Source organism: Propithecus coquereli, unplaced genomic scaffold (genome assembly GCF_000956105.1).
Source record: "Propithecus coquereli isolate 6110/MARCELLA unplaced genomic scaffold, Pcoq_1.0 Scaffold388, whole genome shotgun sequence".
In the NCBI taxonomy this organism is placed as follows: Eukaryota; Metazoa; Chordata; class Mammalia; order Primates; family Indriidae; genus Propithecus; species Propithecus coquereli.
In genome coordinates, this window is record NW_012149596.1 from 642574 (window position 1) to 667887 (window position 25314).

A 25314-nucleotide genomic window follows, 5' to 3' on the forward strand; every position below is an offset into this window, starting at 1 on the left:
AGACTTTCAATCCCTTTAATTAGGTGCTCTGAGAGGACAAAGTGGCAGGCAGGGGTGAAGAAGGTGGTGCTTCTTGAGCCCCACTCAGCAACTGGTCAGTCCTCATCCTCTGGCAGCTGGATCTTGCTGGGGTCGAAACAGTTGGATTCCATGATGGGGAGGCCATTGGCCTCTCGGTATTTCACAAGCCTCTCAGCTTCCCGGCGGGACCACTCCTGCATCCTGGAAGCAGCGGCAGCGGGGGTAGACACTGAGGGAGCCTCACTGGACACCAATCCCGCATTTCAGGTCCCCATTCCCCAATGGTGCAAGGACAAGATTCCTGGCAAAGTCGCCCTCAACCTCCACCCCCGTCTCCACCCCCTATCCATCCTACTCTCTCAGACACCCCATGAACCTGTTGTCAGGCAGATAGGCCACAAAGGTGCCACCAAGGACCATGACAATGGAGAAGCCAAAGAAGAAGACGACCCGCATGTTCCAGACGTCCAAAACAGGGTCCTCATCATAACCGTGGGAGTCTGGGTTCTGTGGAGGAGGAGAAGTCAGTGAGGGCTTCCTACTGCTCCACGAAGCCTTATGCAGGCTCTGCAGAACCTCGTCTCCAAACTCCCCTTCCTCATTAAATTCCTCTTTCTAGTCTTAGGATGTGTCAAGCTCCCTCCCACCACAGGCCCTTTGCACTTGCTATTCCCACTGCCTGAATAGCCTTTCCTCCCAATCTAGTCATGGCTGGATCTGTCTCATCATTGAACATTTTGGCTTCATCACCACTTCCTTTAGGAGGCATTCCCGAGTCACTCTATTAAGTTGAACACAGAAAACTGCTATTTTTATAGGTCAAAAATGGTTGCATATTGGCAATTTCTTATGGTGTAACCTGATAAAATAGCCCCCTACACCCAAGTCACTCTCCATCAACTTATCCTGCTTAACTTTCTAGCACTTATTTGTTTACCAAAGTAGCACCCCAGACCTTCTGTACCACATTATCTTATCTTATTAACTATTATATTATTCCTACATTATTATTATTTCTTTTTTGGTAGAGACAGGGCCTTGCTATGTTGCCCAGGCTGGCCTCGAACTCCTGGCCTCAAGTGATCCTCCCCCCTCAGCCTCCCAGAGCACTGGGATTACAAGCATGAGCCACTGCATCCAGCCTATATCACTCTGTATTATTGCTTTCTAATATTTCACATGTTTATTTTCTGTCTTCCCCACAATTATGTAGGCTCTATGACAGCATAGGCCTTATCTGATTTCCACACTGCTGTACCCCTAGGTCCCTGAACTGCACCTGGCATACAGCAGCCCTCAACACATATATACAGAATGAGCAAATAAATGAATAAGCATCCTATATATCCAAATCCCTTAACAAGAGGTTAGTATTGATGAAGTAATTACTATGTGCCAGGCCTTTTCACATACACAAACCTCGTAATACCTCAGTGAGGTGGAACATGACAATAATGCTTCCTTCTAATGCTGAGTGCTTATGAAGTGCCACCTGCTGTTCTGACCATTTTGACTCATTTAATTACATGAGGCAGGTGTATAGTATTTTATTTTTTAGAAACTGCCCCATTACTTTTCCCATTTTACACACAAAGAAACTGAGGCACTTTCTGTGTGATTGGTACACAAGTAAAAACGAAAAAGAAAAAAAGAAACTGAGGCACCAAGGGGTTAAGCGACTTACCCAAGGTCACAAGGTGGGTAACTGTCAGTGCTTGGATTCCAACCCGGGCCGCCTGACTTCACAGCCTTTGCTATTAATACAGCACAGCAGACCTGGTAACCCTAAGTTCAAATACCGGTTCTACCACGTATTCAGTTATGTGAGCTTGGGCAATCCACTTAACATCTCTGTGCTTCAGTTTCCTCATCTGTAGAATGGGCATAATAAATAATAGTGCCTACCTCAAAATCGGGTTGTTTTGAGGATGAGTTAATGTACTTGAAGTGTTTAGAACACAGGTGGCACCAAGCAAGTGTCTTACCAGTGTTTAGTACTACCGTCGTCATGCTATATTGCTTCTCACGTGTTTTGAGCGCTGCCCACTTCAAGTTTGATTTCTGTCTGCAAAATAAGGCCAATCCCACCTCTGGCCATGGACCGAAATCAGGGAACAAAGGAGGAAAACAAGCTATGCGAAATTCCCAGGTCTTCGAAGATTTCGCCAGTTGCGCAATCCTCGGCCGCCTAAGAACGTCCTCTAAGGCGCCCTGTCTGCCGGTCCCCGATTGACCCTTCCCGGCGTTCCGTTCCCCCTCCCTCTCACCTTCTCGTAGAGGTTTTCGTCCTCGGTATCTGGGTCCTCCTGCCAGCGCATGGTCGGTTCTGGCGGCCGCTTTCCCGCCACAGCGGACGGGGTGATCACAGCCCTGGAGGAACCGGATTCCCAGCGAACGCGGGCAGCCGGAAGCCCTCGCGTCGCCACTGTCACCAAAAGGCGGCGAGCGCACAAACCTAACAGCCCACCCGCCATGATTGTGCTGCAGGGCTTCAGGGGCGGGGACGGAAATGCGACTGTGCGCAGCTGCAGTTGGACCGAGCACGATAATTATCGCTCCGCCTCCGCCACACTAAATAGGTCCCGGGTCTGATTTTGTTTTCAAATGAGGCGGGGCGTTTAGGAGCCCCCTCTCCCTCCCGTTGTCATGGTCTCGCGGGATGAACCATTCTCTTATCCTATCTGTCAGGCTGAGAAATCTCTTATTGATAGGTCTCCTCATTTCCTTGCTAGGAATAAAGCGGTGACATATGGGTGGATACAATTCCCAGCCAATGGCCCAGAGATTTCCCTTGCCCTTTGGGGAGAGAGGTGGAGCTTCCTCTAGTCTTTCATCTTCAAAGGAAGTCAAGCTTCTAAAAAGCGGACCTTGACGGATTGGCCAATAGCTCCTCTTTTTCTCCACTTGCGGGGCGTTTGCTTGGGCAGTGGGGAGGTGGCAAATGCCTGCCAATCAGAGCAGGCCAGGGCTGGCCAACGGCGGCCAGCGACCAATCGACGAAGCCGGCCAGAGCGCGCTCCCTTAGTAGGTGGATGGTGGTCGGAGCGCCGGCTCCCTTCTCCTCGTCGCCATTTTGTGCTGGTGACTGTGGCCGGCTGGAAGTAGGTTGCATAGGGTTTCCCTGGGAGGGCAGCGCGCTTGGCGCTTTTCCCCTCCCCTCTCCTCCCTTCTGCCTCCAGCCTCGGACTTGGTTGTTCCGCGCACCGGCACTGGCTGAGCTGGGAGAGTTGAGGAGGTGGCGGCGGGCCGAGGTGATGTCTGGGAGCCCTCCCTTGACAGCCCGGGCCGAGAAGGTGAGCGTCGACGCTGGTCGTGGGGGCGGAGGTAAGGGTCCTGGGGCGGGGGGGGTGCGTAGAGGAGGCGCGAGGGCGGACTGGCGGCCGCTGGTGTGCGCGGAACAGAGAGATGAGTGTGCACCGTCTAACCCTGGGATGGGGGGGGGGGGTCTTTTTTTTTTTTTTTTTTTTTTGCGAGAGCAAAGGCGCGTGCGCGATTGTGACACGGGATGGGTGCTTGCGGATTGGGGGAAGGGAGGCAACTGTGTCCGCTACACCGAACTTTAAACATGTACCCATGCAGAGGCAGGTGTCTGCGACTTTGTTGTGCTTGCTACCCTGTTACTTTGGTGGTTGTCTGTACACGGGGAAATGTTCTGTGGTTCTGGTCCCTATTCATGGGAAGGGGCGACAGAAGAAGAATGTGTGACTCTAGTCTTTATCCTTGCGGCTGGGGGGCGGGTGTCTATGACTCTGGTCCTTACCCATGGGCGGGGTGGGGGGCGGCTGTCTTGTTACTGGCCCTAACTTATTGGGTAGGAAGGGGAGTGCAAGGAATGTGTGTGTGACTTATTGCGCTTTTTTTTGAGCAATTCTTATGTGTGATACTGGTGTTCATCCATTGAAAGGAGGCTCAGTGTGTGATTATGGCCCTGACTATGTGTTCCTTCTGTAATTTTGGCCCGTAGTTATTTGGGGCTTGTGTCTGTGACTCTGGCTGCTTTGGCAGAGTGTGTTGAGGGTTTTGTATCTGGCTCTCAGCCACTGGGGCCCCTTGTTGTGATTATAACTCTTATCCATCTGGGAGCAGGTAACTCTGGTTCCCGGTGCCTTGAGGAGGAAGAGAAAATTGGCGTGTGTGTGTGTGTGTGTGTGTGTGTGTGCGCGCGCGCGCGCGCGTGCGTGCCCGCGCGCGCATGGAGGAAAGGTGTGGTGGCAACCTAGGGTTGGGCAGGTCCTGTTACCGTCTGGCTTTACCTGATTCCCGTTCAGAGGGCGGGGCCTGAAGATTGTGGGATTCATCCTGACCCCTGACAGGGCTCTCAGGACTCCCTTAGTTCTCATTGCAGCCCCGAGAGTCGGATGAGGTGGCTGACCCTCCATCCCAGCAGAAGAGCACAGTGGTTCAGAAGAGCCTCCAGAAGGGCCCCTTCTGCCTCTGGAAAACTTGAGCTCAGAGCCCTGGGGAGAGAGCCACCTTGGGACCTGGCTGCACATAAGAGACAGGGCTCAGGGCTGAGCCAGTTGCCATGTGAGGGCCAAGGCTGTGTTGTCCAGGAGCCCAGGGAGGTGGCAGCTGTCTCGTTGCCAAGTTAGCCCCTTCACACACACCCCCAGGAGCCCTTCAGCATCTTTTGCTGCCTTGTAGGGGGCAGCCAGCATTTTGTTGGGAGGATGAAATGGTAACCTGGGGCCCATGGAAGGAACCTGCTGGGTGCCTGGGACTGCCACTGTAGTGAAATCTTACCTAATGTGCCTAATCTCAGGCAAGTCATTCAGCACTGAGAGCCCCCCAGGGCATGTGGCCCCAGGCTTGAACTTGTCTACAAGTCTCTAGTGGCAAAGCTATGATCACACAATGGGTGGCCCCACCAGGTCTCTCTGCAAGATGCCCCCTGTCTGATGAAAGCCTTGCTGTTTTCTAGGGCAGTGGGCTCTAGCCTCATATTTGTGTGGAAAGGAAGGGCTGTCTTCCCACTGTGATCCACAGGAGCACTGGGAGTTGGAAAACAACATCCCTGGGTTGAGGAACAGCAGAGAGCCTCAACAACAAGGGTTGCTCAGGGAGGGCCTCTCTGCCCCAACGCCCTTGACCCCTTTCTTCCTTCTGCTCTCCCCAGAGTCCCTGCAGGAGGCATCACCCAGGCTGGCAGATCATGGTGGCAGCAGCGGGGGTGGCTGGGAAGTGAAACGGAGCCAGCGGCTGAGGAGGGGCCCCAGCAGCCCCCGCAGGCCCTATCAGGACATGGAGTATGAAAGACGGTGAGTTATCTCCCCCCACCCCTCCCAAGCAGCCTAGGCTTGGCTCCATGTGAGAATTGATCCAGGAATGTGCTAGTAGAAGGCTTCTGGGCAGAGGAAATAGCGTCACAGATGATTGGTTCCTTTTCAGCCGACTTGTATTTGGCACCTGTTGTGACCCAGGACCTGTGCTAGGCTCTGGGAGTGCAGTGATGAATGAGACAGATAAGATTACAGCCTCCTGGGTACTCATGGCCTCACAAGGGAGACCACGCAGTTTATAGGTGATTACAAAACAGCTTGCTGGGTACCATGGTTGGATGTGAGGGTGAGAAACGATTGAGGGGGAGGAGTCAAGGCTGATGCCCAGGTTTCCAGCTTTGGTGACCCTGATAGGTGTGTGGTGCCATTCACCATGAAAGCAGCCACTGGAGGAGCAGTAGGAGGAGGAGAGGCAGAGGTCAAGGTTGGGGCTGTAGCCAAGTTTGAGGGATGGTAGGGAGTGGCGCCTTCAGAATCACAGTCAGGAATTTGCCCAGGATGGGTGTGGGACAAGCCAGGTCAGATAGTGAGAGATGCCAGGGACACGGTGGGCTATAGTCGGCCTGATACTTGTCTTGAAATCCATACTCTTATACAGTTATTTTTTCAACTCTGGTATGAACAAGAAACAGTGGGACGTTGGGTAAAATGCAGAGATCCTAATTAGAATTTGTTGCTCCCTTGCTATCCTGGTCGGTCACCCCAGGTGATCCTGAGGCAGGTGATCTAGCCATGACATTTTTTTTTTTTTTTTTGAGACAGAGTCTCACTCTGTCGCTCTGGCTAGGCGTCAGCCTAGCTCACAGCAACCTCAAACTCCTGGGCTCAAGCAATCCTCCTGCCTCAGCCTCCCAGGTAGCTGGGACTACAGGCATGGGCCACCATGCCCGGCTAATTTTTTCTAGTTTTAATTGTTTGGCCAATTTCTTTCTATTTTTGGTAGAGACGGGGTCTTGCTCTTGCTCAGGCTGGTCTCGAACTCCTGAGCTCAAGCGATCCTCCCGCCTCAGCCTCCAGAGTGCTAGGATTACAGGCGTGAGCCATCACTCCCGGCCTAGCCATGACATTTTAAGGTTGCCAAGGAAAGCAGACCTAACTCTCCCAGAAAGTCTCTATTAAGAGTCAATATATTTAAGGCTGGGTTTGGTGGCTCACGCCTGTAATCTTAGCACTTTGGGAAGCCGAGGCAGGAGGATCACTTGAAGACAGGAGTTTGAGACCAGCCTGGGCAACATAGCAAGACCCTGTCTCTACAAAAAATAAAGAATTAGCTGGGCATGGTGGCACATGTCTGTAATTCTAGCTACTCGGGAGGCTGAGACAAGAGGATCACTCGAGCTCTGGAGTTGGAGGCTGCAGTGAACTATGATCACGCCACTGCACTCCAGCCTGGTTGACAGAGAGAGACCTTATCTCTTAAAAAAAAAAAACAGGGAGAAAATAATCTTTAAAATGTCTTACAAAGGGTTTCTTGTACCACCATACCTTTTAAAAATATAGAATTATAACATTTTGTTTTCTGAAAAGTGAGCCCAAATTTGAGATATAGTCATCATCTACTGTTAATCAGTCTTGAAAATGTCTTTTGAAAGGTATTTGATTTTGGACAGTATTCACTACCAGTGCTCTGTGGCCATTTCTGAGTTTGAGTAAGTGACATATGTACTTTGTTCAGATTTTATTCCAAAGCCACTGGCTTTCTTTTGGCTTTTGAAAGTCTTCAAGTGCAGAAGTTTGAGTTAATCATACTTTCCAGCTCAAAGTAGGTTTTTATCATAGGTCATCATAAGGGCTCCTCTTGCCCTGTTTATTTTTTCATTTTTATTCCCAATTCCCACCTCTATGATCAGCTGCTCTGTCCTGTTTGATATATATCCTAAAATATGTAGTGTCGTTTTGAGTGTCTGTGTTTTCAATTTATATAAATGACATAGTGCTAAAGTCTTTGTTCTGCTTCCCAAACTTTTTACTACTCAGTGCTGTGTTTTTAAGATCTGTCTATATTGCCATGTGTATTTTAGTGCTTTGCTTCCAGTTGCCACCAAGGGCACCATGGGGTGTGCCTATTGCCTTTTACTTAACGATTCCCCCAAGGATAGGTACTTGTTCTTAATTTTGGTGTGCTAAAGTCATCTCTTTTTTTTACCTTGTAATTTCACTTTCAGAATCTTTTTTCCTATCCCAAATCACAAAGATTCTTTCAATCTAAAGTTTTACCTTTTGCGTTCAGGTCTTAAATACATCTAGAGTCTATTTTTTTTAATTTATAAAGAAATTTATTTCTCATAGTTTTGGAGGCTGGGAAGTCCAATACCAAAGTGCCAGCATTTAGTGGGGGCCTTCTTGCTGCCTTGCTGTGTCATCCCATGGCAAAATGCAAGAGGGTGAGAGAAGGAAAAAGAGAGGAAGAGGGGAGGGGAAGACAGACATATGAGATTCTGGTTTTGTTTTCCTCCATATAGCGGGCAGTTTTTCCAGTACCACCTCCTAAATCATCCATTCCTTCTCTATTGTTTTGTGGTACCTCTTCTGACTTCAAGTTCCCTTATGTACGTGGCTTCATCTTGAGTGATATAATTTGTGCCATTGGTCTATTTGCTTATTCTTGTGCCAGAACCTTATTTTTACTATTAATAGCTCCCTCTTTGCTCTTATTTTTCAAAGTTGATTTGAAAAATCAACTTTGTGGAGCTTTATTCTATATAAAAATTTTATCAAGTCTCTCAAAAACACTTAAGAATTTTGATTGATATTTCATTGAATTTCTATATTAATTTGGGGAAATTTGTCATCTTTGTGAGTAATCATCTCATCTAAGACCTGTATGGAGAATATTTTAAAATTTGTGTGAAGAGCATAAAAATCTTAATAAATGAAAATACAGGTCTTGTGTATTCTTTGTTAAAGTGTCCCTAGGTACTTCAGTAGTTTTTATTGACATCTTTTTTTTCTTTTAATTTTTTTCATGCTGGTATTTGTTGGGGTAGAGGAAAGCTGTTGATTTCTGTAAGTTATCTTATCCCTGCTGTACTCTCTTGTTATTTCTAATAGTTCGTTGTTGATTCCGATGTTCTTTCTAAGTAGTTGGTCATGTTGTATGCAAATCCATCCTGTCACTTCTTATTTTTTTCTTCACTTATAGCATTGTCCGGGACTTTTAGTACCATGTTAAATAGTATCAGTGGTACTGGGTGCACAAATTAAGATTCACTTTGGCTGGTTGTGGCTGAAAATCCAAAGAATAATGGCTTAAACAGGATAGTTTGCTTTTCTTTCGCATAAAATAAAGGCAAACTGCAGATAGGTGTTTAGTCCAGGGCTAATAGGCAGCCCCTTCTGTGTAGCCATCCTCAACACATGGTACTCGATGCAACAGGAAGGAAGCAAAATAAAAGGGAATGTGTTTAAAGTTTCTTCATTAAGTATGACATGTGCAATAAGTTTTTAGAAGAACGTAGCCTTTAATAAGTCAAGAAAATTCTCTAATCTTAATTTGCTAAGATTGATCATAAATGAGTATTAAACTTCAAAATCATGTGTTTTTTCCTCTTTTGTGCATTAATTTCATAATTTGTATTAAATTATGTTCTTGGCATTCTTGAGCTGTACCCTACTTAATCATGCTGTGTATGAATATTTTTATTATAACTTATTTTGAAAATTCAAATGTATGGAAAAGTTGCAAAAAAGAATATAATGAACTCCCATATATCCTCTACCCAGAATCACTAATTGTAAATATTTTGCCACATTTGCACATTTAGTTTACCAAACACCCACATACACACACACACACACACACACACACACACACACATTGTTTTTTCTGAATCATTTGAGTTAGTGGCAGACATGACCCTTTAAGTCCAGCAGCACGTATGTCCTAAGAACAAGGACTTTCTCTTCCATAATCACAGTACACTTTCAATATCAGGAAATTTAACAATGCTATGATACTTTATCTTGTATAAAGCCCATATTCAGATGTCATCACTTGTCTCAATAATGTCCTTTCTTTTTTATTGTTGTTTTTTAGAGACGGAGTTTTAGACAGTTTTAGATCTTTTTTTTTTTTTTTCAGAATTAAGTTTTATTTCACATTGATAGAAACCGTGAAGTTTTAGATCTTAGATGGTTTTTAGAGATGGAGTCTCACTCTGTCGCCCAGGCTGGAGCACAGTAGCATGATCATAGCTCACTGCAGTCTCCAAATTCTGGGCTCAAGTGATCTGCCTCAGCGTTCCCAGTAGCTAGGACTACAGGCATGCCACCACCATGCCTGGCTAAATTTTTTTTTTGAGATGGGGTCTTGCTGTGTTGCCCAGGCTGGTCTTAAACTCCTGGCCTCAAGCGATCCTCCCACCTCAGCCTCCCAAAGTGCTGGAGTTACAGGCATTAGCCACCGTGCCCAGCCAATAATGTCCCTTATAGCTGGATTTCCCAGATACAATCTCCAATCCAAGATCACATATCACATTGCACTACTTTGTGTTTTTAGTCTTTAATCTGTAACAGTTATTTAGTCTTTAATCTGTAACAGTTATTCAGTCTTTCTTCGTTTTGTGTGACCTTGACATGTTTTAAGGTCAGTTGTTTTATAGAATGTTTCTCAATTTGGATTTTCCTAATGCTTACTCATGAATTTTAGGCAGAAAAGTTATTTAAGTGGTTTATGTATATTTTTAAAACACCGGCAGATTAAATAAACTATTGGATTTAGGGTGTTTACATCTGTGTTTATTAGCAAAGTACTCCTATGGTTTTCTTTCCTGTATTTATCTGGCATTGGAAGCAACGTAACCCCATGACATGAATTGAGCAGTCTTTGCTCAGTCTGTCTGTCTCTCTCTCTTTAATACAGGGTCTTGCTCTGTTTACCAGACTAGAGTGCAATGGCGTGATCATAGCTCACTACAACCTCAAACTCCTGGGCTCAAGTGATCCTCCTGAGTAGCTAGGACTACAGGCACACATCACCACACCTGGCTAATGTTATTTGGTGTAAGAAGTGAGGTAGATAAACAACTCTATTTTCTTAGGGGTCAACACATTTTTTCTGTGAAGGGCCAGGTAGTAAATATTTTTGACATTGCAGACTGTACTATCCCTGTTGCATCTGAAAGCCATCGTAGATAATGTGTAAATGAATGGGTATAGCTGTGTCCAATAAAACTTTATTTAAGGAGACTGGATTTGGCCCACTGGCTGTAGTTTGATGATTCCTGGGCCAGATAGTTATTGCATCTATTATTTACTGACTAATCCATTTTCCCCTTGTTGATTTGAAATATGACCTTTGGTTTATGCTAAATTTTCATGTGTTTTTGTGTGCTACGAACTCTGTTCTGTTTCACTCATCTGTCCATCCATGTTTTAATTGATCTACTTTTATGTTTTAATATTTGATAGAGGAGCTCTCTCCTTGTTTTTTAAAAAAAAAAAACAATTTTCTCAACTCTCAAGTTGTTTCTTGTCCTTTGTTTTTTAAAACAGTGCCTCAGTGAATAACATTTTTGTACACGTGCAAGTATATCTGTACATTAAGTTCCCAAAAGTAGAATTGTGGGTCAGAGAATATATAGATTTTTAGTTTTACCAGCTATTGCCAAATTCCCCTCCATAAGGATTGTTCCATTTTTTACTCCTACCAGCAGTGAGAGTGCCTATTCCCATACAGCCTTGCCAACAGAGTTTGTTGTCAAACATTTGAACTTTTGCAAATCTGTTAGGTTAAAAAATGTTCTATCACAAATCTTCCTTACCGAAGAATTCCAAATAATAATAATTATTATTTAGTGATAATTATAATTACAAAATAATCGTTTATAATTATAAATATAATAATTATAAATAATAATCCCAAATAATGTAGATACTCCTCCCTCCAGGAGGTGGAGCTTAAGTCCTCTCCTCTTGAATGTGGGCTGGTCTTAGGGACTCGCTTCCAAAAAATATAGTATGGAAAGGGGAAAATAGACATTTTACAAGGCAGAAACCTGGCAGACACTGCCTTAACCAGATGATCAAGGGTTAATATCACCATAAGTCACATTGGTATCATATGCTCCCTGCTATGATATGATTAGAAGGGTATCTCGCTTCTGTTGTGTGCTACTCAAAACAAAATAAAACAAAAATACCCCTATAACCTCAAATCTAATCACAGGAACACATTAGACAAAACCAAGTTGAGGGGCATTCTACAAAATACCTGACCAGTAATACTCTTCAAAACTGTTTAGGTCATCAAAACAAAACAAACAAGGAAAGACTGCAAAACTTTCACAGGCCAGAGAAGACTGAGGGGACATGACAACTAAATGGTATCCTGGATTAAATCCTGGAATAGAAAAAGGATATCAGGCCGGGTTGGTGGCTCATGCCTATAATCCTAGCACTCTGGGAGGCTGAGGTGGGAGGATCACCTGAGCTCAGGAGTTCAGGACTAACCTGAGCAAGAGTGAGACCACGTCTCTACCAAAAACAGAAAAAGTTAGCTGGGAGCGGTAGCACGCACCTGTAGTCCCAGCTACTCAGGAGGCTGAGGCAGGAGAAGAAGTTTGACTTCATCAAGATCAGAAACTTAATATGTCAAAGGACACTATCAAGAGAGTAAAAAGACAACCCACAGAATGAGAGACCATATTTACAAATCATATATCTGATAAGGGATTAATATCCGGAATATATGAAGAACTCTTACAACAACAAAACAACCCAATTCAAAAATGGACAAAGGGGCCGGGCGCGGTGGCTCACGCCTGTAATCCTAGCTCTCTGGGAGGCCGAAGCGGGTGGATTGTTTGAGCTCAGGAGTTCGAAACCAGCCTGAGCAAGAGCGAGACCCCGTCTCTACTAAAAATAGAAGAAAAAATTAGCCGGGCATGGTGGCACATGCCTGTAGTCCCAGCTACTCGGGAGGCTGAGGCAGAAGGATTGCTTGAGCCCAGGAGTTTGAGGTTGCTGTGAGCTAGGCTGACGCCACGGCACTCACTCTAGCCCAGGCAAAAGAGTGAGACTCTGTCTCAAAAAAAAAAAAAAATGGACAAAGGACTTGAATAGACATTTCTCCAAAGAAGATATACAAGTGGTCAATAAGCACATGAAAAGATGCAAGATAATAAGTGTTGGTGAGGATGTGGAGAAATTGGAACCCTGTGCATTACCAGTAGGTAGGAATATAAAATGGTGCCACTGCTGTGGAAAAGTTTGGCAGTTCCATAAAAAGTTAAACATAGAATTACCATATGATTCAGCATGCCTAAAAGAATTGAAAGCAGGGACTCAGACAGATACTTATATACCAGTATTCATAGCAGCATTATTCACAATATCCGAAACAACCAAGAGGTGGAAACGATCTAAATGTCTATCAACAGATGAATGATAAACAAAATATGTGTACCATATTTATGTAGCCAGTAGGGAATACTGGGTGAAGGGTACACGGGACCTCCCTGTAGTATCTTTGCTACTTCTGTGAATCTATAATTATCCTCAAATAAAAAGTTTTAAAGAACCTAACTATCCTTATTATTGAGGGTCATTATGCTAGACAGCAAGATTGGGCCTAAGCCTGTAGGTTATTTAAAATACCAAATACTGGGCTGGGCACAGTGGCTCACACCCGTAATCTCAGCCTCCTGAGTAGCTTGGGTCTACAGGTGCCCACCACCATGCCCAGCTAATTTTTCTATTTTTTATAGAGATGGGGTCTCACTGTTGCTCAGGCTGGTCTCAAACTCCTGACCTCAAGGGATCCTCCTGCCTCAGCCTCCCAAAATGCTAGGATTACGGGTCCTTTTCAGCTTTTAACCTCTTTTCTTCCTTCCCTGTTTAATTGCTTTAGCTAGTGTCTCTAGACTAATGTTAAGAATGGTGTTGATAATGGACATGCTAGTGTTGTTCCTGACCATAATTGGAATCCTGCTAGTAACATTCTTCTGTGGGGTCTGTTTTTTCTTGCTTTCTCATGTTTTTTGTTTTTTTTTTTTTTTTAGAGATAGAGTTTTGCTCTGTTACCCAGGCCGAAGTGCAGTGGTGCAATCATAGCTCACTGCAACTTCAAACAAATATGTATTGGTTGCTTTTATAATAGCTTTTTCATCATTATTTTATCCAAAACATAATTGTCAAGCACTTACTGAGTACTAGAAGCTATGCTAAGCTTTGGGGAGTATGATAGTGAGCCAAGCAGCTATGGGCCCCTCATTTCCTGGAACCCGTGGTCTTGGAATTTTTTTAACTCACCAAAGAAATGCAGATTAAATCAGCTTTGAGATAATTATTTTATAATTATTGTGGTAGGAGAAGTTTTAACAAAGGAGCCTGCTATTGCTAGCAAGGTGACAGTGAAACAAAGGGGTGGGGCATGGTACACGATGGGGGGGAGCGGTTGGCAGGGACCTGCCCCCACAGGACCCTGCAGGCCTTGTGGGACCTTGGTGGGCATTTCGGTGTTTTATCCTGAAACTAAGAGGGAGCCATCGAAGGGAATAAGATGGTTTGCTTTGATTGTTTTTGCCTTAGAGAATACTCACATTTGGGATTCGGGACGTAGGGACTGAACTGGGGAGGTCTGGGTGGAGGTGAGGAGACCAGCCAGGCCACAACTGAGGTGCCCATGAAGGGAGCCAGCAGTGTGAACCAGAGGGGGTGGGGGAAGGATGGAGGGAGGTGGGTTGTATTCGAGAGAGGTGTGGGAGTCAGCTCCCTCTGTAGGGTAAGGATTTAGGAATCCGTGTCTGGGGGTGGGCCTGGGGGCCTAGAGGGATGGGTGGATAGGTGAGAGTCATCCCTGTCTCTTGTACCTTTCAGAAAGGGCGACCCATAATCCCTCCCTTTCCTTCTTCCCCTAGAGGTGGTCGTGGTGACAGGACCGGCCGTTATGGAGCCACCGACCGCTCACAGGATGACGGTGGGGAGAACCGCAGCCGAGACCACGACTACCGAGACATGGACTACCGTTCGTATCCCCGCGAGTATGGTAGCCAGGAGGGCAAGCACGACTACGACGACTCCTCTGAGGAGCAGAGTGCGGAGGTGAGGGCAGGGCTCCTGAAGGGCCTCTGTGTCTGGCTGCAGCACCGCGTGCAGGCAGCTGTCTGCTCCTGTGCCTCTTCAGACTGTGCTCGGTGGCTTTGCATCACCTGGAGGGCCTGTCCCTACTCCCCTCTCTGAGGGCTCCTCTCCCAGCCTGGGTCTCCCTGGCTTCCACACGCTTGGCTCTGTACTTCTAAAGGCCCCTGGCCACCACCTCTTTCCCTTTTTCCTGTTGTTCAGTTTGGGCCCATGGTCACTGTGAGCCCTGTACTGCCTGCTCCCAGCTGACTTGGGGCACTCAAAGAGCCTCTTCCGTGGGACCCGGCGTCTGGGGTTGGGAGGGCAGCCAGGGGCCTGCATAGCACCGAGCTGAGCAGTTCTGGGAGGCCAACCGTAGGCATTCCCAATGGTGACAGAGCCCCTAGACAGAAGGGAAGGACCCCTTGGGGGAGCCAGTGCCATGTTGGGTAGTTACCCTTAGGCTGAGGGGTGACACATGATCTTTGCCATCAAGGAACCCCCATGTGAGGGGAAGAAACAGCCTTGCCTTAGGGGAGCCCCAGTTGGAGAGAGCAGTCAGGGCCCTGGTCCAAGCAAGCAAGCAGCTCTCCTGTCCAGCAGGGTGGGAGCTGCTGCCCTCTGAAGGGTCCAGTGCAAAGACCCCTATAGTGGGCCATCAGCTTCAGTGGGGGACCAGGGGCTGAGGGCAGCCAGGCTTCCCCAGTGGCAGCTGTAAGCTGTGCCTGGATGTCTTTGGGGGCACTGGATGGCCCTGGCCAGAGTGAGAGCAGAGCACCAAGTTATCTGGCTCTGGCCCCCTCTGCATGGGCAGGGTGTGGCCCCAGGCTTGGCCTGCTTAGTCCTGGGATGGATGGGTTTGCAACAACCAAAAGCCCAGCAACCATACCCTATTTTGAGGTAGGGACTGATGGAGGAATGGCTGGGGCTGGGGCTCTGGCCAAGATCTAAAGCTATTCCTATGCCCCTAGCTTGGTTGCAGGGCCCAGATCCAGGCTGAGAACCATAGGAAATGTGTGGCCTTTGATGGCACAGGGAACACTTGCACACATACCAGCGGAGCTGGTGAAGGAGGAGGACAAAAATCAAGGGCGGGGTCTGGTGTGCTGACTCTAGGCCATTTTGCCCCAAGGAGGCTTAAGCTGTGTCTTGTCACCTACCTTTGGGAGTTCCCCCACACTAGTACTGCCACCTACTTCTCCCCACCCTCTGAAGGCAGCCCCAAAAATATCGTGTGGAGAATTTCCAGCCCCAGAGGGTTGCAGTCCAGGGCCTACCCACCTTGCCTGTCTGACCCTTTAGCCGGAGCCCGCCCACCCCTGGCTTTCAGAGCCTGCTTGTCTCAGAGAGCCAGCGGCCAGCCCCTAGGCCCGCCCAGGCTGACTGCCCGTCTGGTGTCTCTCATCTCATTCTGTCGGCCAGGATTCCTACGAGGCCTCCCCGGGCTCCGAGACTCAGCGTAGGCGGCGGCGGCGGCACAGGCACAGCCCCACCGGCCCGCCAGGCTTCCCCCGAGACGGCGACTATCGCGACCAGGACTATCGGACCGAGCAAGGGGAGGAGGAGGAGGAGGAGGAGGATGAGGAGGAGGAGGAGAAGGCCAGTAACATCGTCATGCTGAGGATGCTGCCACAGGCAGCCACTGAGGATGACGTACGTGCCCCCCCATGGCCCTGGGCAGGAGGCCAGGCTGGGTGTCCTCCAGGGCCCTCAACTTCTCCCCACCCCTCCCTCACCCCCAACCTCAGCACCTTTCATCCCTTCTCCCCCACTGGCTCCTGTTCCCCAGCACTGATCAGTCCTTTGTGGGCAGGCCCCATTGGCTCCTGGTCTGGAGGGAGGAATGTCAGATAGGCCAGCTTGGCCAAGGGGTGATGGCTGTGGGTGTGGGAGGGAGAAGAGCAGTCCTGCACGTTCCACTGGTCACCCAGCCATTCTGCATGTGTGCATCGAGGGCCAGCTGCTCACCAGGCCTAATGCTGGCTATTGCCAGTGGCAGAGATGACACTGGGACCCTGCAACCATTGGCCGAGGGCATGGGATTTTCTGAAATTTTATTCTCATTCTCCCGCATCCCCTTTTGTCAGCAGCATCAAATCTCATCACTGGCCTGGCCACAGAGCCTTGGGTGGCTACTAATAGCTTCCCCATGCCGTTTGCCTTTGTGACATTTTCTCCCTTCCATCTTCCTCCCTTTATTTTCTTTTTCTTCCTTAAATTTTTTATCTATTTCTTTCTTCCCAAATAGGTCACTAGGAATGACCATCTTCTCCCTTTTCTCCTGTTTCCTTTTCATACACACTTTTCATAAGGAGCCACATTAAAACCCCAAAAGGACCATTAGAATAGTGTCCCTACCAGCCTTCCTGACTCTAGTCCTTCTTAGTCCACTCCCCCATGAATTCTCTGATCAGCTTCCCTCTGTAACCTGCCAGCTGGCCCTTTTGTAGCAGAGAAAATCCCACCTGTGTATTTGAGGGCTTCTAAAGTCTGGCCCACCTGCCCTGTTCAGGGTGAGACAGTAGGTGATTGCTGACATTGGTTGAGGATTTATCACAAGGTGGGCCACATGCTGGGTCTGATTTAATCCTTACAGTGGCCCTACAGGGAAGGTACTCTTTGTATTTCATCCTACAGGTGAGGAAACCAAGTGCTGAGCAGTGAAGTAACTTGCCCCAGGTCCCATAGCCAGTGGGTGGTAGAGCGAGTGGAGGCTGGCGTCTAACCCTGGGCAGCTGGACCCCAGAGCCCACTTGCTTGCCACTTCCTGAGCCTTCCCTTAGTATTTGAAATCCTGATAAGCTCTTCTGTGTATTTTTCCTTTTCATCCGTGTGTCTGTGTGTGTGTGTGTGTGTATGTAAGGCTAATCTCCTGTTTGTTTAAACTGATGAGGAAACTGAGGCCCACAGGTATGAAGACTCCTTCTGAGAGTGCCCGGCATAGACTCCCAGTCCTCCGTAAGAGGCCCCACTGGCCTAGAGATCCTGCCTTCACCTGGTCCAAATCCTAAATTGCCTGTGCAGCTTCCCTCTGGCCTACTTCATCCAGGAAGCTTTCCAAACCCCACAACTATGCCTTTTTGTCTCCACCCTAAGTTACTGCTAGACTCGTGGTCTAGGGCACACAGCTGGAATTTGCTCAGACTCCTGTCCTCCCCAGTTGGTATTTGTGTCATGAGTCTCTCTTGATGTAAGCGGGAGGGGGGGGGGCAGTAATCCCCTTGCAAAGGGCAAATCGCATCCCAGCTTTCCTTGCTTTATGGCTGCCACCAAGCCCTTTGTCAGATCACCCTGCCCTCCCTTCTTGAGTTGCTGGCTCTCTGGCTCTCTTACTGTTCTCTGTGCCCCCGAGGGTCACCTTGCTGCCATTCTTTACCTTGCTCTGTGCTCCTTTCTTCATTTTCTGACTCACTTTCTACAGGTCTGGGGCTGAAAGCCGAGACCGGGTACTGCTGTGGGTCTGGGGCTGTTGTCACTCAGGGAAAAGCTCTGAAAGAGCCAGAGGAGACTGTGCACATCACTAGTGACCCCTCAGGGTCCAGAGGCCTCCAGCCGGCCTCAGATACACAGCAGCCTCATGCTGAGCCTGTCCCACTCTCTGTCTCCATATAGATCCGTGGCCAGCTGCAGTCCCACGGCGTCCAAGCACGGGAAGTCCGGCTGATGCGGAACAAATCCTCAGGTGAGCTTTTGTTCCCAGTGCCCTTGTCTTCTGCTGGCCAGCCTCAGCCTCCAAATCTCCCTCCTGCCTCTGCCTTCTCCGACCCCCTCCCTCCCCTGCCTTCCTGCCACAGCTGGGAATGGGTAGCTTGGGGGGTACCCTCTCTTCTTCTCTCCCCCTTTCCCCACTCCTCACAGCTCCAGCCAGCAGCCTCTCCCAGCACCCCCTCTTCTATTGGGGAGGGGGTACAGCTCTGAGCTGAGCTGAGCACTCCCGGGGCAGGGCCAGGGCCAGGCTCCAGGGAACCTCTTCTTTGGGACTCTGATGAGTATCTGAGATGGTAACCCCCTCCCAATACACTTCCTTCCCTCTCCTTTCTTCTCCTTCCTCTGCCCCTTGCTCTCCCCGACATTCTTCTGGTAATAGCCTCTGACCAGAAAGTAGGTCTGACATGGCCCCACCCATGTGTCCCAAGAGGGGAGGCAGGGGATGGCTCTTTTCCAAGGGCGCATCCGAAGGAGCAGCCAGGACTTTCTGGCCTCATCTGTTCCCTCCCTCCCTCTTGCAGGCTGCTTGGAGCTGGCCTGAGGTTAGCAGGGGGGTGGTGGTGGGGGTTGTCTCTGCAGGACCTCTACCCAGGCTTCCCAAGGCAGGCACAGTGGGGCCTCACTCTGCCTGGGCTTCTCTCTCCATCTTTCAGTCTCTCTCCTCCCCACACCTCCATATATATATCTTTCTCTCCCTCCCTCCCTCCCCCTCTCTCTCTCTCTCTCTTTCTCTCTCTCTCTCTCTCTCTCTTTCTCATCATACCATTCCATCCTCCTGTGCATCCTAACAGTCATTTCTTTTGGAGATCAAGCATGCCCCCCAATCCCTGCCACATCCAAGCCTTCCCTGTGTATCTGCCTCTGAAGGAGATGCTTTCCTGACTCCTCAAGCCCTAAATTGCTCTCCCAACTCTGGCCAGGCCTGGAGTCTCTCTTGGTTGCATGTAGGTTTTGCTCTGCTTCAGCCCAACTAGACCACACACTGACAGATTCTGGGTCTGTCTCTCTCCCCAAGGAGGCATCCCAGGTGCAGCCTCTCAATGGCCCCGGGAACCTCTCCCAGGCACCCACTGATTCCTACCCTTAAGGTCCTCCTGGCCAATCCCAGCCACCGTTCTCCTTCTGTCTAGGAGGACCTGGACTATTTGTGGCTGTAGTCTCCCCACCGTGACCCTGAGGTGGCTCCCTAGCGAGGCTCGTTTCCCATGCACTGTTGTGAAGCTGAGATGAGATTGTGTCCCTAACCTCCCCCGGTTCCCAATGGGCCAGGAGCCTTCCTGGCCTCATAGAGCAGCCTGGCCCAGCTTCTCTTCTGCTCCTGTGATTTCACACCTATTACAGGACCCCTCCTGGGTGCCCCTGACCTTGTGCTAGGCCTGCCCTTGAGTTATTTATTCTGGCCCATGTGGAGCCAGCAGCCTGCCCACTTTCCCCTCTTTCCTTCTCTGGAGGCAGAGCTCTCCTTGTACCCTTTCCTCCCAGCTGCTTCTCTCCGTCTCTGTCACCCCAGGCTGGCTGGGCAGGTCTGCCTGAGCCCCATCTCTCTGTCTCTCTTCCCAGTTGGTGTGTGTGTCTCTCCTCCCACCCCAACCTCTCTCCTCCTGTTTTTCTCCCTCCCTCTTCCCTCTTTTCTGCCCTTCCTGGCCATCTACCTTGCCTCCTCCACCCCCTAGTCTTTCTCTCTCTGATTGCTTCTTTCTCTTCCTTTCTTCCTTCTTCCCCCTTCCCTCTCTGCCCCTGGTCCTCTCCCCTCGGGTCCCGCCCCCGGGAACGCCGTGTGTCCAAAGCTGTTGACTAACCCACTGCGTCTGTATCTGAATGCTGTCTCCAGGTCAGAGCCGGGGCTTCGCCTTCGTCGAGTTTAGTCACTTGCAGGACGCTACACGATGGATGGAAGCCAATCAGGTTGCTTTGCCGCACTTGAACCCCCCCCCCAAACAAATACTACTTTGTAATCGAGCGCTCCCCATCGCCTGATTCTTACGGACACAGTTCCCTGCCCTGTGGCCCTGTGTCCCGTCCCCCCTGCCCCCTCTCTCTCCTTCCTGACCCTCACTATCTCCTCTTCCCATCTCTCGCCACCCCACTGGGCTTCCCATCCAGAGCCCACACTTGCCACTGGCCCCTTCCTACAGCCAAGCACTAGTGCTGCCTCTCCACCTCCCCCAACTGAGCTTTCAGAGAAGGAGCTGCCAGGGTGGGTTCTTTCACTAAGCTTCCTACTCCCCAGGGGACAGGGTGGGTCCCAGGGGGACCACCTTGCTCTGGGCTTAGCTGGAGCTAGGACTTCGTTTTGCTCTCAGGACCACTGGAAGTCCCACCACTAGGGAACTTAGCTATTGGCACACTAACTAACAGGACCCGTTTTGTCAGCCCTCTCCCTGCATGTGAATATGGCCCTTTGATTTCCATGCAGGGGGATAGCACTGCTCTGTTGATCTAAAGTTCCAGTCGAGTGTGATAGTTTTGCTGACAGCATGTACTCACTTCGCTCGCCCCACCCTTCCCATTGCGCCCCTGCACTCCAGGACGTACCACCTCAGGCAGCTTGTCTTCTCGGTGAGGACCTGTGTGCAGTGAGCATCGGAGGGAGCCTGCTTCCCCCCGCCTGGCACGGGATCCCAACCCAGCAGCTTTGGGACCTTCGGAGACCCAAGGATCTGCTCTGGTCACCCACTCCCTGCCCACATCGTTGTTGTAGGGCACTGAAGAAAAGCTTCAGGGGAGGAAGAGGCACTTGTGGTGAAATGGGGGATCCTGGCAGAGGCAGCCCTGGGACCGTCTCTGCGGGGTTGATAGGCTAGCGCCATGGGCCCAGGACCCAGCCATCCATGGGAAGACAGCCTCATGGCAGGAACTTCCGTCTGTTCGATATGGCTCTTTCTTTTTCCCCTTCTCCAGCACTAGCGCACCTGCGCGCTCTCTCTCTTTTTCTCTCCCCTCCTCTCCTGCCCCCTCCCTGTCTCCCCTCACCCCCGAGTGTAGCCTGTGTAGTGCTGGCCCGGGGTGTGGCCTGGCAGCGTCAGGGCCTAGTGGGGAGTTCTCCCCACTGTCCGGCAAGCATCGGTCAGCCGAGCACTGTGTGCCTGGTGGTGTGTGTTCATGTGTGTGCGTGCGTGTGCCCGGAAAAGCAGCAAACAGCTGCGCCCGAGAGCTGTGGCGCTTTCCCTCCCTCCCTTCCTTCTTCCCTCCATCCGTTCTCCAACCTCCCTCCGTTCCCTGTCCCTCATCCATCCAGCTGAAGGGCTCGCTCACTCTCTTCTCCTGTGCTGAAACGGTGCGTGGGGCACTGCTGCCTGGGCCTCACTGCACTCTGCTTTTTCCCACAGCATTCCCTCAACATCCTGGGCCAGAAGGTGTCCATGCACTACAGCGACCCCAAGCCCAAGATCAATGAGGACTGGCTGTGCAATAAGGTACAGGGGCGGTGGGCAGCGGTTGCCATGGAGAGAAGCAGCAACAGCAGTGGTGGCAACTTCTCTCTCTCTCTCTCTCTCTCTGGCCCATGAGGCAATGTGGGTGGTGAGGCCTGGCTCAGCTCAGGTAGCCACATTCCTAGCCAGTCAGCCATTCACAAATGTGGGCTCAGTGTCCACTTGGTGCCAGGCTCTGTCCTCATAAAATGCAGTCTTGCCTGGAGTCCCAGTACACTTCAAAGAAGTATTTACATAGATGGCAAATTAGTGACAGCGTAGGCATGGAGTGGAGTGTGGGCTTCATAGCCAGACTGGCTAAAACGAGACTGTCTTGGGTTTTACTTGATTTTGGCCAGGTGCTTAGCCTCTCTTTGCCTCATTTTCCCCGTCTCTAAAATAGAAATACTAATAACCTCTCCTAAAAGGTGGTTGAGGGGATTAAACTGTATTGATAAGAGGGTAACACTTAGAACAACACTTGGTCCACAGTTGACACAGTCTGACAGACCTGCTATCATGAAGGAAAAGCATGGAGTGTTCTGAGAGCTCATATCAGGGAACGCATCCTTGAAGGCCACTCTGACAAAGCCATGTCAGACCTGAGACTGGAGGGTACAGAATGTAGATTTTGTAGTCGCCTCTATATTCCCCGAAAGGAAGCTGAGGCTCAGAGAGGTGGAACTGCGGATGAGCCTCTAGCCATGACTTGCTCCTGATCACAGGGATCACGGATGCCACAGTGGATCCAGGTCTGCCCTTGGGGCCAGCTTTGCAGTGCCACAGCCCCACTTCCCACGGGCATCTGTCAGTCCTGAAACATAAAAGTTCTATTAGAAGGCAGGTGCTCAACATCTCTGGAGAAGTAGGGACAAAGTGACAGTGGAACTCAGTCCCTCCTGTATTTTGAGATAGTCCTCGAAACCAGGGAATTCTCTTCAACACCTTCCCTTCCTTTATACCCCACGTTCTGTTAGTCACCAGATCCTGTTGCTTCCATCATAGAAATGCCACCTTCCCTCCCTTGCCATTCCCACTGCTGATGCCAGTCGTCACACCCTCTCACCCACTTGCCATGGAGCCCTCTCTGGTATGCTGGCCTCTTGACTCTTTCTCCCACTCTCTCACCTGGAACGTTCCTAAAAGCCACTTCTGACCACACTCTCCTCTGCTTAAAAATCCCCGTGGCTCTGAGGTTAAGCATAAGATCCTCCCTAGCGTTGGCTTCCCTCCCTGTCGTGGCTTTTGCTTCTCCCCTTACCCTCCTACACCAGCTGTGGAAAATCCATTGTTCATTTTTGCTGCTAGCAATCCCTTCCCAGCAAAACTAAACTAAAACTGTGCATCCCAGATTAAGCATCCCTGTTTTTGTGCAGCCCTCCTTGACTGTCCCCAGCCCAGTGAGCTGTGCCCCCTGCTGGTGGACAGTCCACACAGACTGACCTGTTCCTCTTCATGCTGTATCTGTGCCCTTGCTGTTAGGCCATGAGAGCGGAGGCCACATCCTTACCATCTGGGACAGGGCCTGGCATAGGAGCAGGGCTTTGTACCTGACTCTGGAACAGAGATAGAATGTAGTAGAAGCTGGGGGATCTCCGGAGGCTGGGGTAGTCAAGGAAAATTTCTCAAGAGTAGCAGGATTGGCAGAGGGAGGGGTGGGAGGAAAAAAAAAAACGGTAGCAGGATCCACCCAAGTCCTAAAGGTAAAGATGGGGGACGGGGGAGTCTGGCAAAAGGCGAAGCATTGAATAGAGAAACTCCTGAACAGAGAAGCAAGTTTTAGGAAGAACCACCTACTAAAGGGACTGGGTGGGGGTATAGTCCTGGGAGTTGGTGGCCCTGAGAAGGCAAAGGGAGGGGAGGAGGCAGTAGTTGTAATGAGTAGGGGAGTTGTTGATTCCTGAGCTGAGGGGGTAGCACTGAGGACAAATTTGAGACTATAAAGGAAAAAGTCACAGGACTGAGGACAGCAAAAGTTCCAGAAGGCCCCTGCCATCCCTCATCCTGAGACCTTCCTTCCTGAGGCATTGTGGGGTTCCTGGGGGAATCTCTGGATCCATCTTTAGAGGGTACGGTGGAAAGCCCGGCCCCCTCTAACAGCCTTGCCTATGCTTCACAGTGTGGTGTCCAGAACTTCAAACGCCGTGAGAAATGCTTCAAGTGTGGCGTGCCCAAGTCAGGTGAGGCCCATCTACCTCCCCCAACTCTGTAGGACATGGGGGCTGGAGAGAAGGATGAGGGGCCAGTGCTCAGGGGTTGGTGTGGGGAGGAGGGTGACCAGTCGTGGAGCCTCCCTTTTTGTCACCAGCATGTCTCCCACCACCCCTGACAGAGGCAGAGCAGAAGCTGCCCCTCGGCACAAGGCTGGATCAGCAGACACTGCCGCTGGGCGGCCGGGAGCTAAGCCAGGGCCTGCTTCCCCTGCCGCAGCCCTACCAGGCCCAGGGGGTGCTGGCCTCCCAAGCCCTATCCCAGGGCTCAGAGCCAAGCTCGGAGAACGCCAACGACAGTGAGTCAGTTCTTCCTTCTTCCTCTGTGCCCTGGGGTGTCTGGGTTGGGCTTGCCAAGGCCAGAGAAATGATAGCGAGCAGAAGGACTTCGTCCTCACAGCTATTTCCCCCGGTGGGGGTTAGACGCGTGATGTAGGGTGGGCAGGGGAGGAGCATCACCCTACTGGCTTTGGGGATGTGTTGGGAAGGTTCTCAGAAGATGAGCAGCTTGGCTGGCACCTGGACTGACAAGCAGAGTTTATCCAGGAGGAGGAGGAGGTGAGAGGGAGCCAGGGGGGCAAAGGCATGCAGGCCAGAGGAAAGGAAGTAGTGGGGAGCCCCGAAGGGTGGGGCTGGAGCAGAATGTGGGGGTGCCCCCTAACACTGGGCCCCTTCCCACAGCCATCATCTTGCGCAACCTGAACCCACACAGCACCATGGACTCCATCCTTGGGGCCCTGGCACCCTACGCAGTGCTGTCCTCCTCCAATGTGCGTGTCATCAAAGACAAGCAGACCCAACTGAACCGTGGCTTCGCCTTCATCCAGCTCTCCACCATCGTGGTGAGGGCGGCACAGGGGGGGGCCGGGCAGCCAGGGTCCCGGCCCCCGGGGTGGGGAGGAGGGCCCTTCCCCCATGCCCCACCGCGGCCCCAAGCCTGGAAACAGGGCAATGGAGCCGGGGGCCTCCCCGGGCCTGACCCTTCTGTCCCTGCCTCCCCTCCTCCTGCAGGAGGCAGCTCAGCTGTTGCAGATTCTGCAGGCCCTGCACCCACCGCTCACCATCGATGGCAAGACCATCAACGTGGAGTTTGCCAAGGGTTCTAAGAGGTCAGGGCCCCATCTGTGTCCCTTCCTGGCTTGCTCCCCAGCTTGGGGCCACCACCTCAAGGCCTCCCATCTCACTCCCAGTCTCTAACATCCTCCCCAGGGACATGGCCTCCAACGAAGGCAGCCGCATCAATGCTGCCTCTGTGGCCAGTACTGCCATTGCTGCGGCCCAGTGGGCCATCTCGCAGGTACTCAAACCTCCCACCACACCCTCCGGTGACCCAAGACCTGAGCTGTCAAAGCTCCTGCACCCTTTCTGCAAGCAGGAGGGCTGGCTTGCTATCCGTGGACACAAAACCCTGTCCCAGTGGCTGGCATGGGCCCCTCTACCTTGCTTCTGACTCTCTTGACTCCCTGGTCCATTCCCACTCTGTCCTCACTGCAGCTCTCTTCCCAGCTGCCTCCCAGGCGTGCATTTGCAGTGCCATCATGGCTGGGGTTCTGTTCTGTTTGCTGGGTTTTTTTATGGTCCTGAATTCGTACATGTTACATATTCCTTGTATATACATATAAT

General features: G+C 50.4%; 2 protein-coding genes across 9 annotated transcripts in view; one reads left to right on the forward strand and one right to left on the reverse strand.

The window, feature by feature from the left end:
- On the reverse strand, positions 1-3034 carry NDUFB11 (NADH dehydrogenase (ubiquinone) 1 beta subcomplex, 11, 17.3kDa). The gene is made up of 3 exons (XM_012652364.1): positions 2289-3034; positions 398-528; positions 1-222 (listed from the first exon to the last, which is right to left on the reverse strand). The coding sequence occupies exons 1-3, from the start codon at positions 2493-2495 to the stop codon at positions 96-98; spliced, it is 465 nt and encodes a 154-aa protein (XP_012507818.1). The 5' UTR covers positions 2496-3034; the 3' UTR covers positions 1-95.
- RBM10 (RNA binding motif protein 10) overlaps positions 3032-25314 on the forward strand; it is a 27530-nt gene continuing 5247 nt past the window's right edge. Inside the window, exons 1-12 of one of the 8 annotated variants that reach the window (XM_012652360.1) lie at positions 3032-3314; positions 5138-5279; positions 14159-14342; positions 15783-16013; positions 17973-18042; positions 19900-19973; positions 21398-21484; positions 23601-23661; positions 23814-23990; positions 24373-24533; positions 24703-24800; positions 24901-24988. In XM_012652360.1, coding sequence (XP_012507814.1) covers positions 5263-5279; positions 14159-14342; positions 15783-16013; positions 17973-18042; positions 19900-19973; positions 21398-21484; positions 23601-23661; positions 23814-23990; positions 24373-24533; positions 24703-24800; positions 24901-24988 — 1248 coding nt within the window. In that variant the 5' untranslated portion in view covers positions 3032-3314; positions 5138-5262. Of the gene's footprint in view, positions 3346-5137; positions 5280-14158; positions 14343-15782; positions 16014-17972; positions 18043-19899; positions 19974-21397; positions 21485-23600; positions 23662-23813; positions 23991-24372; positions 24534-24702; positions 24801-24900; positions 24989-25314 lie in introns of all 8 variants that reach the window. The other 7 variants (XM_012652361.1, XM_012652357.1, XM_012652356.1 and 4 more) reach the window with 7 other exon arrangements.